This window comes from Tasmannia lanceolata, unplaced genomic scaffold, assembly GCF_043159265.1.
Source record: "Tasmannia lanceolata isolate RefF3 unplaced genomic scaffold, GAP_Taslan_0.1 ptg000002l, whole genome shotgun sequence".
In the NCBI taxonomy this organism is placed as follows: domain Eukaryota; kingdom Viridiplantae; phylum Streptophyta; class Magnoliopsida; order Canellales; family Winteraceae; genus Tasmannia; species Tasmannia lanceolata.
In genome coordinates, this window is record NW_027518679.1 from 54,071,410 (window position 1) to 54,082,100 (window position 10,691).

Genomic DNA, 10,691 nt, shown 5'->3' on the forward strand with positions numbered 1-10,691 from the left:
TGACCCGCACCCGCGGGTCCACGCGGCCCGCTCGCAAATTTGCGGGTGTGGGTCTCTAACTAGTGACCTGTTTGAAGTGGACTTGCGGGTCCACCCGGCCCGTCAAAAATGGGCTGGGCCGGGTAAACCCGCGGGTGCCCGTAGCATAAAAAAAAGCAAAAAATGAAAATTTGAAAACATCAGACTTTAGGTTTTAGGCCAAAGTAGACCTGGCAAACGGCTTTTTTTGCTTGTACTTCCTTCTGATTTATGTTTCTTATTCTACTTGTCTTCCTTTAAATGTATTTCAGGAGGAATCAGGAGCTTATCGAGGATCTGAGCACTGCATCACCAGGTTCTAAGGATCTTTCCTTCCCTTCTAAATACTCTCAAAGCTTTTCTACTCAATGCATGGCCTGTTTCTGGAAGCAACACTGGTCCTATTGGAGAAACCCTCAATATAATGCCGTCCGGTTCTTCTTGACGGTCGTCATTGGTATTCTATTTGGGACCATCTTTTGGAACACTGGAAAAAAGATGTAAGTTTTGAAGTTTGTTACTATTTTCCTGTTGATGTAAAAATTGCTACATGCTTATAATAACATAAACAACAGAAGCAACGACAGACAATACCATCAAATGGGGCAATTTTCAGATTGTCAGTATTCTAAAATTTGCCGGGTTACCCGCGGGTTTACCCGTACCCGCCCGGGTGGGGTCTGGGTACATGAAATGGCTACCTGCAGAATCACGGGTATTTTTTACCCGTACCCGTTGGGTCCGTACCCGCACGGGTCGTACCCGTACCCGCACGGGTTACCCGTTTGCCAGGTCTACAGTATACCTCATGTGACCCTAATTCCATAAAAAGTCTAATTTTTAGGAAAATGATATAGGCACCACCATGTTTTTGAAAATAGATACAAACTCACCTTGTGGCATGAGCTTTCTTGCGAGGCTACCCGCTACTGATATTCGCAATATAAAATGTAATATTAAACTGTCATTTTGCAATTCAAAAAAAAAGAAAGATAATCTATCAATTGGGTTGAGCAATGCTCCCATTTTCTTCTTCTCTTAGCTGTGTTCTTGAATTCTAATTTTCTTCTTCTTCCCTCTTAAGGTGACACATCAGCAGACATGCAATGATTAAGCAAGAGACATCCCTGATAGTGTCTAGTGATGTCAACGCTGGGTTGGCAAGGGTTTTGGTGACATGGCACCCAAATGGCAAGCAAACTCTAAGCAATCCAGGCTTTTGTGCAACCAAACACACTAGGGAATTTCACCAAAAGGCATTTCATGGCTGACTTTTGCTTCACACAGGCTGACTTGCAACAAATTTTGTCTTATTCATTTAATTCGTAAAAGGTGGCTGTTTTCTCATGCAAAAGTCAGCGCAAAATGCCTTTCCGCGAAATTCCATAGCAAATCCTTTATAATTTATTAGTTGTCGTAATTAATTCCTTTGTAAGTCCTATAGTTGATGGGTTATTTACGCAAAAGATGCACCGATCAGATGATATCCTCTGCCAAGAGCAAGTTGCATGGAAAGCAGATAGCAGAAATTGAATAAAAGAGAAGGATTACAGTTACAGATGAACATGAGAGGGCAGGGAAGAATACAAGGGAAAGTGTTGTGTTTTGGGAATAAACCAGTGTAATCCTGTTTTATTGTTTTCCCACAGTGGAAGATGGCAGGCATCATGGCAGAATCAAGTAAAATTCGGTGTGCATCTTGTGGTTTGTGTTCCTTTCTGTTACTCTGGGCATGACCAAATTTGTTTTTGCCCCTCGGATTTCTCAACACTTTGTAACCATGATAGAGAAGCTTTTCACAGCCCTTGCAAAGGCTTTGGGCGACTGCATTGATGATTCCTCAATGATAATTTTAAGTCATAGTTCTAGTAAACAAACTGAAGAAAATAATTATATTCACTAAACCGGACCCAAGTTGACAGTAAATTTCGAGTTGAATTAGATTGGTAATTGTATTCCAGACTTAAGATTCATGGATGTAGTCAGCATTTGAAAGCTGGTTAATGCAAATTTTCTAAAATGCAGACCCAGGCATCGGTAAGAGATTCATTTATACAAAGCATGAATGTACCTTGAAGTTGACTTCAGCCATGAAAAAAAAAACTCAGCAGGTTCAAAACAAAAGCGAAATTTTATATATAAGACAAATGATATGAATACAAAAGAAAAAGTGCTTGTAAAGTTACATTGATAACTAGAAAAAACAGATGGTAGCCCAGGAAAGAACTCAAAAGATTGAGGCATCGATCTTCAATTAGTTAATCTTCAGCAAAGTACTTTTCCTCAGCATCCTGATTGACCTCCCTCAGCCAATGATCATCCAGTGTTTCATTGTTGTCTATTTGAGAATAATCTAGATGTTGAGAGTCTTCGCCCGCCAAAAATTTTTGCTGCATAATGTGCGTGAATTGTTCCATTTGATCTTGCATCTCGGCAGCAGATATTGGTTCATCAACAGGCTCTGCTACGTTGGACCGAGCACTCTTATGCAACTCTCCATTCGCATGCACCTGCACACAAGATGCCAAGTATAATGAAATGTCAACATAGTCCCCAACTCTCCATAACCCATAAGAATTAAGTAAAGAATGCTGAAAAAGCATATAGATGCCAAGGTGGTTGCATGCTCATGAAAAAGTAACAAATTCTGCAGGTAAAAGGACTTGGAATGTAGGTTACCAAGGGTTGATCATGTTAATAAGCAAAGGAAATGATCAACTGAAGAAAATGCCTTCTCCAAATTTTGAATAAAGAGAACAAAGAACAAGAGACTTCCGGCCATCTTGTCCTTCAGTCACAAAGAAAACTGTTACTCAAGTCCCCTCTCAGGCTCATAAATTAATTTCAGAACCAGGGATCTATTAAGCCGCTGATCATATTCCATATCAATGGACACGAGTGATTTTGGAAAGAAATGTAAAGAGAATAGATGTGTTTATGAGACATTTCTTTAACTTCTTCAGGATAGCTTCAGATGGGCATGGCTATAGTGTACTAGCTATTGGACAACTATTTGCATGGGCATCTAGTAGGCAGAGGACTCTGTAGCTGTGCTCCTGATTTTGAGAGAGGGATTTGCTGGTTTGGCCCGCAAAACTTTAACCTATAATTTTAGCTCAATCTTTCTGTGGACAGGGGCTCTGAGGTCCATTATTATCTGTTGAGTGTTGACTAGATGGTAAGTATTGCATTATTACATGCCATCCAAATGAGTAGTAGATCCATAAGTTCTGTCTCCATGTTCTGTGTGGAGTTGAGCGCATAACTGCATACTTGTTCGCCATAGTTTTTCACAACAAGTATGGCATTTTCTATTCTATATACAGCCAAAGTTGATCGGTTTTGTAAACTCTTACGTTGTTACAAGGTTTAAAGCTGCCTAGCACAAATGATCATTCATGTGCACTTTCAAGTCCATCCGAACCAATTAGATTCTCCGGAAAGAATGTAAGTACAAGAACATTGATTCGAAGAGGCAGGTTCACCAGCAATGATAAATTGCCAAGTGACTGGCCTCATCATTTTCCACCTAAAATCCCCAAAGAAGACTAGCAATGTCATCCTAGCATTGAATTATTTCCTTCTCCTACAAAATTATTTTACCAAGCTCATGGTAATAATATCGACAGGGATGAAGTAATATTTACAGCTGGTCTTACAATCATAACAAAGAAAACTGTCATGGCAAGCCAGAGAATGCCCACATGTACTGTTCTGGACAATGGGTAGGAGAGTCTATGAAATTTGTTTCCCCAAAACTATCTTCCACAACCCATGAACATTTGAGGATTATTGTAGCTGCATAGCTTTACACATGAATGTTTTAGTTGTGCATTAAACCAGTGTTCAAGAACTAGGACTTGGACGAGAACTTTGCCAGGGTAAAAAGAAGTCGACTTGAGCAAATTCAATGGATTTAATTGAGTCAGTAGGGGCAAAATTTGGCCTCGGACGAAAACTCGTCCAAAGTAAAAACTCACTCAATCCAGGCACATTGAGAACTAAGGCCCTGTTTGTTTTAGATTATGAAAACCGATTGTGAAGTCCCAAACCAATTATTGAACTGAAAATTGCACTAAATTTGAGTCCAATAATTGGTTGGGGACTCCACAATCGGTTGTCATAATCTAAAACAAACAGGCCCTAAATCAAACAACTGCTGAAACACAGCCCACCAATTGCAAGAAATTGCATGTAAATGCTAACAACATACTCAGGAAGTCTCACTCTTTCTTTTATCCAACCCGAACCCTGCTTTCCAACTCGAAGTTAGGAGCAAGTCAAGATAAAACATAGCCCACCAATTACAAGTACTTGTATGTAAATACTAAAGACTTAGTATGTTGTGTGCAAAATAATATCTCAATCGATGAATATTTAAAATCATAAGTTCCAATTTTTCAAGGTACTAAAGCAATGCAAGAACAATAATTGAGAACAGAACAAGTACAGTTGTCCAATGTTTACCTCAGAAGATCGCAAATCAACCTCTCCTTTGTCAGCATGTTCTTCTTCTTCTTCTTCTTCTTCTTCTTCTTCTTCTTCCTCCTCCTCCTCCTCCTCTTGTTGTTCTTCTTCTTCTTGTTTCTCATTACCAACCCAATCTTTCTCAACGACACCTAACCGTTGTTGCTCTCCACGAATCTTCGCAACTAAAATGGCTTCCTCCGACCGCCGCATCAGAGTCTCCGACCACCGTTCCCCTGGTCGTGGCATACTCCGACCGGTGGGATCCTGAAACTTCCCGACGTACTCGTGATGCAAATATGGTTCCCTTTCTCTCATTGCATCCTCCGAGAAGTAATGTCCATCGCGGATAAGCTTGTTCAGGTAAGCATGACGTCGGTTCTTAACCGTGACGGACCGAGAATGCATCTCTTCAGTGGTCGGACTGAGCAAACTCCGGAGGTGTTTCAGATGCCAATTGATCTCATAATCATCTTCCAGACTCTCAAATTCACGGAGCTCCTCGCCAGTCAGTTGCGCGCCATACCGTTCTGGAATAAAGAATTGGGTAGCAAAGAAATCACGAATTATAGGGTTTGTTAAATCAAAAAAGAAGAAAGAAAAACATAATTTTGAACATTTGATGGGATTAAATTCAATGCTCGGAACAGATTTTAGGGTTTTGGGCCATTCCTTCCTGAAATAAAGAATCGGATAGCAAAGAAATGGATAATTCTAGGGTTTCTTAAATCAAAAAAGAAGAAAGGAAAAAAAAATAATTTGAACATATGATGGGATTAAATTCAATGCTCGGAACGGGTTTTAGGATTGGCTTTTAGGGTTTGCGCCGTACCGTTCTGGAATAAAGAATTGGATACAAAGAAATCGATGATACTAGGGTTTGTTAAATCAAAAGAGAAGAAAGAAAAAAAAAGATTTTGCGACTGAATTAAATGCTTCGAACGGATTTTAGGATTTTGTGTAGTACCGGTCTGGAATAAAGAATTGGATAGCAAAGAAATCAAGAATTAAATTCAATGTTAGGGTTTATAATAGGATTAAATTCAATACTTAGAACGGATTTTAGGGCTTTAGATTTTAGGGTTTTGCACCGTACCATTCTGGAATAAAGAATTGGATACAAAGAAACCGAGAATTCTAGGGTTTATTAAAACAGAAAAGAAGAAAGATTTTTTTTTTTTTTTTAGCCTATGATAGTATTGAATTCAATGCTGTAACGGATTTTAGGGTTTTTTTTAGGGTTTTGATGGGCCGGGGGGAGGGGGAATGAGTTACCTAAGAAGACAGCAGCGTCTCTGGAGAGAAGGTCGAGGAGAATGGTCTTTCGCTCCGACGGATCCGATGCGACGGACCGTACGGCGCTCGGAAAATAGAGGCCTTCGACACTAGATAGCCTCTCCGATATCACTTCCATCCTCTCACTCTTCATCTCTCTCTCTCTCAAACGAGAAGATGTGTATCCTACGCGCGGACTTGGTTCCATTTTGTTTCATATGTGGCAGGTGATCGTGTCCATTGATATAGTCGGCTTTACTATCAATGAGTCCATTTATGCCGTCCACGTCAGGATTGATTGATTTTTAGCCGCTGATCTAAAAATTCCTTTTAGGCCATTGATGGAAAATATTTTTCCTGATAATTTTTTTTTTTGTTTCCAAGGTTCAGAGAGAAATTATTTTACTATGGTAAATTTGGAGGGATGCTATCATAAATTGAAGGTCTGTCAAAGTTGAATAGGGCTGCTTCGAGTTAACTTATTTCATGTGTTAAAAAATGGTAGGAAATTTTAGAAATAATTTACTTTCTAAACTTTTTCTAAAAATTCTTGGAATCCTTTGGCTCTGTTCACTTGTTTTCTAGCAGTAGGAAAAGAAAAGAAAGGAAAAGAATCTGACGTGGAAAACTGGAAAAGAAAGGAAAAGAAACTGTGAGAAAATTCATTTTGTGAGAAAATTCGGTTGTTCACTTGGCCGAGAAAGGAAAGGAATGTATGCAGGCAAAGTGGTTTTCTCAGGAAAGTGATTTTCTCACCCTTTTGGTGAGAAATTTAGAGGGAAAGTGCAAGAAAGTTCGTTTTCCACGTCATTATTTATATTTTCCACCTGTGTAATTATTCTTTCCTGAGAAAACAAGTGAACGGTGGAAAATGTCAAATCATGTCAAATCACGAGAAAATTTGGGTTACTTTTTTCTCCTTTTCTTTCTCAGGAAGGCAAGTAAATAGAGGCCAAGAGTTTCAGCAAAAAAAGAGTAATTATGTTGGTAATCACTAATAAGCATTGCGTGGGACCCATCAGATTTTAATGGTTCTGATCAAATATCAAGGCGGTGCCATCTGGACGTACGGCCTTTATCATATGAAAAACATTAGGCAGCCTGCCCTTTATTATGTTGTCTATCAAAGGTCAAATCATGATTTAAGTAGAAAGTCCCATATTTTAATGCGTTTTTTTTTTCCCCCTTCCCTATGATTGTCAGACAATTTCAAGAAATATATTTCTACTGTTTGGTTTACAAGCCTAGAAATGAAAATAAAATTCTAGAAAAACTTTTCTACTGTTTGGTTTTACTAGGTTTGAAAAGGTAATGTTTTTCTTTGAAATTATTTTTGAGTCTGGTCCCCATTGAAGCCCACGGCTAGAGAGGCACATCTTGAATCCTAGTCCACATTGAAGCCCATAGTTGCTTTCTGTCATTTCATATTTAGCATATTAAGGTCTCCTTTCAGGCTTTTCTCTATAACTGTTCTCACGACAATAAATAAGGAGTGAGGCATTTTTTCCAACAAAATATCATCACCTAACAATAAAAACCAAGTTACCAACCAAATAATACAAAGTAGAGAATTAGAGAGGAGTGATTAACAATGCATTCCTCCAATTTCTCACATCAAGAACACAAATACGCAAAATCATAACCATTCCACCATCATCAGGGATTTCTTTACTCATCAAGCGGATTTCACAATCGCAAACTAATCCACCACCATTAGTTTCTTTTTCATGAAAGATGACTACCAGAAACGCCGTCTTTTGATTTCGTTGAATGGTTGGTGAGTAATCACAAAAAGAAGTTGTAGTTAAAAAGCAATAAAAGTCCAAAACTATCTCGAAAACAAATATTAGATCACAAATGGGGCCTATAATTATTAGACATACTTAACATAACTTAAGAATTAGTAGGTGTTTAGGGGAAAGAAAGACAGCAAAAAAGGGGTGAAAATCCAATTTGTGTGTGTATGATTTGATCTTCTTTTGCTGCCATGTTTTCTTTGAATGATGAATGTCCTACAAGAAAATGATTAGCATTATTTCTGTGTGTGTAGAGTCATATTGGGTTGGATGACTTAGATAAGAAACAATTAGTTTTTGAATCCTTGAGTATGGCTTACCTATCCAGAGAAAGGTCATAATCTTGAACCTCCTCCTAATTTCTGGTCAATGTAGTAAATTAAGATTGACCCTGAAGTCATTCTCTTGTTATGTTAGGTGTCACACCAATGCAGCAATTATGTCTGTCATGGTTTGTACCAAGTCCTTCCTCAATTAAGTTTCATTCAATGATGAATGTAGCATGGCATACACATTTTGAGGATCCATAACCATTATGCGGGTAGCAAAATGTTGCAGACCAATGTCTAAGTTATTTTCTTGTGCCACTTCTGTAATTGTTTTTCTCTCTTCTTATTAGTAGGATGGACTGGGTTTACAAGAAAAATCTTTCAAAGAAAAAATCTATTGCTGATTATACTTCATAGTTTTTGGTTAGTATCAGCATCAACACTGAGAAAACCCTTTAATTTCTGCAGGTTGACATGGCAACCCTTAGAAATCTGAAAATCAAAACAGGTACTTGCAAACGCATCCTTAAAGAGCTTCGATCTTACGAGAAAGAGGTCGAGCGAGAAGCTGCAAAAACTACAGACATGAAGGAGAAAGGAGCAGATCCTTATGATCTTAAGCAACAGGTAGGCATCTGTTATCTAAATAATAAGGGAATTGGAAGTGCAATGGGAAGGAGGAAAGAGAGAGAGAGAGAGAGAGAGAGAGAGAGAGAGAGAGAGAGAAAAGAAGAAGCTTAGGCAACTGATCAAGTGAAAAAAGTCACAAGGCTTGGAAAGTGAGAGCATTTCGACCTCGTGACTTTTCTCAGTATTTATTCTTGGATAGCGTAAAGGTGGGGTAAATTTCTAACTCGATAATCGTCGGTTGCCCTTCTATTCCTATCCCAATCTCCCTGATCTACGACCAACCTTCGCCATTAGCTTTCTCTTTCTTCTCCCCGGGCAAGATTCGTCCTTCTTCATGGCCTCCTTGCTTCTCTTCCGGTTTTACTTTTTTCTTGTGAGAAGCACTCGCTGCAGCTATAGTCAAGATTTGCCGCAAACTAAATTGCTCCCAAACAAAGTGATGATTGTCGGTTTTAGTAAGAGACTGACATAGGCTGCCCCATCACTTGAAAGCCTTTATGATGTGAATATCACCTTCCCCTTCTGTGCCTGAACCCACTTCTGTGCCTCAGCCGGCTATGACTGTGTCAACCAAGTACTTGACATTGTCGTGCTGCGTCGACTAGGATTTGCTTTGGCCACGTTATAACCTACATCCGCATTTTGAAACACTAAATATAGCTATTTATTTCCAACTTAATTAACCATCGCGGTTGTGATAATGCATAGTTTATGATGATTTTAAAAGCTTCTCAGATCTTGATAAAGAAAAAAGGGAATTTGCCTAAAAAGTGTTGCTGGTCACACTGAGAGGCTATTGAGATTTTGAGGTTTACTATAGTTAGTATTCATTATATTCTAATGGTTTGAACAGGAGAATGTGTTGGCGGAGTCGAGGATGATGATTCCTGATTGTCGCAAGCGCCTGGAGGCCTCCCTCGCTGACCTAAGAGGAACATTGGTCTGTATTATCTACTGATGTAACTAAACACATAATTTCTTGAAATGTTCCTTTGACACTTCATAGTTCTATTTCAGGAAGAAGTAAAGGAATCAAAACAGCAAGGTCCTGAGATTGATGAAGCTCAAAGTACTATCACAGAGGTTGAAGCTTTGTTTCAAACAGGGGACGCTTAGCGAGCAGTTCGAATAACTGCTTCAATTTATAGGTTTCTCTCACTCGATTAATGGATTTCATATCTTTCGCTCGTCTCTTTTAAATCGTATGCATGCATTGTTCTTCTCTACTGATTTTGAGGGAATGCTTTACTTATGCAGTTTCAGATTGGGCTTGAACTGGCTGCTTTTTTGCTTAACTAGAAATTTGATAAATCGTTAACTTCGCGGCAGTGTTCTCTTTGTTTTTTAGATTTGTTAAGGGTAGATCAGAACCTACAAGTCATGATCTGAGCTTTTCATTTACTCTGTCTCTTTGGATGCCACTAAAAGTTATTTGCATATTATCATTTCAGAAAAAAAAAAGTTCGCATATAATCTTATACACAAATAGTTTTGAAGATAAATATGATTATTTACAGATCATAATAATACTAATTTTAGAAATTACAGTTAATTAATGGCTTCCCAAGAGACCTTAGGACATGTTTTGCAACCGTGATTTTTTTTTTTTTCCATGAAATTTTAGTTTATCAAGTGACGAGAGAGGTAGTGAGGGTGGGAATAGGAGACTTAAGAGGGCAAGAGTGAGGAGAGGTTGAGAAGTGGCTAAAATAGAGCAAAACTAAATTGGATTTTAACTGGACTTTTTCCTTTGTTATTCAGCCGTTTTCTCACCCTCTCCTCTCTCAATCCTTCTCATGTCTGTCCACTCCCATCATCCCTTACCAGTGAGTAACAGGGCTGGCAATTAAACCCCTGAAAACAGGGATCAGCAGTGCGGGGCTGGGCTGGGATTCCCCGATTACAAAAATTCTTCGAGGCAGGACGGGGATGGAGATGCATCTGGACCCGCCCTACCCCGTAATCCTCATCTATAAAATTACATAAATATCCCTAGAAGTGGTTGTCTTTCCATAAATTGTTATATTTTTGTTTAGAACTTTGGATTCTTATTTAAAAAGTATTTAATTAGATAAAAAAAAAAGCAGAATTTTTTATTATAGAAAGGCGGGGATCGAGCGGGGAATTTTTTCCCATAGCATCCGGGTGGGGATGGGGGGTTAGGTTTTCCCCGTGGGGTGGGGATTCCCCGCCATCCCCGAAGTGGGGAGGGGTATTTTTCTTGAGGCCGGGACGG

The 10,691-nt window shown here is 39.0% G+C and overlaps 2 protein-coding genes across 2 annotated transcripts; one reads left to right on the forward strand and one right to left on the reverse strand.

Annotated features, from left to right (window-relative positions):
• Positions 1-2,130: 2,130 nt before the first annotated feature.
• Positions 2,131-5,988, reverse strand: LOC143879004 (coiled-coil protein). Its single transcript, XM_077381212.1, has 3 exons — positions 5,761-5,988; positions 4,486-5,015; positions 2,131-2,528 (listed from the first exon to the last, which is right to left on the reverse strand). Exons 1-3 carry the CDS (start codon positions 5,966-5,968, stop codon positions 2,277-2,279), a joined length of 990 nt encoding a protein of 329 aa, XP_077237327.1. The 5' UTR covers positions 5,969-5,988; the 3' UTR covers positions 2,131-2,276.
• Positions 5,989-8,082: 2,094 nt separating this feature from the next.
• On the forward strand, positions 8,083-9,776 carry LOC143886947 (tubulin-folding cofactor A-like). Its single transcript, XM_077391118.1, has 4 exons — positions 8,083-8,126; positions 8,294-8,452; positions 9,309-9,395; positions 9,473-9,776. The coding sequence occupies exons 2-4, from the start codon at positions 8,300-8,302 to the stop codon at positions 9,569-9,571; spliced, it is 339 nt and encodes a 112-aa protein (XP_077247233.1). The 5' UTR covers positions 8,083-8,126; positions 8,294-8,299; the 3' UTR covers positions 9,572-9,776.
• Positions 9,777-10,691: the final 915 nt, after the last annotated feature.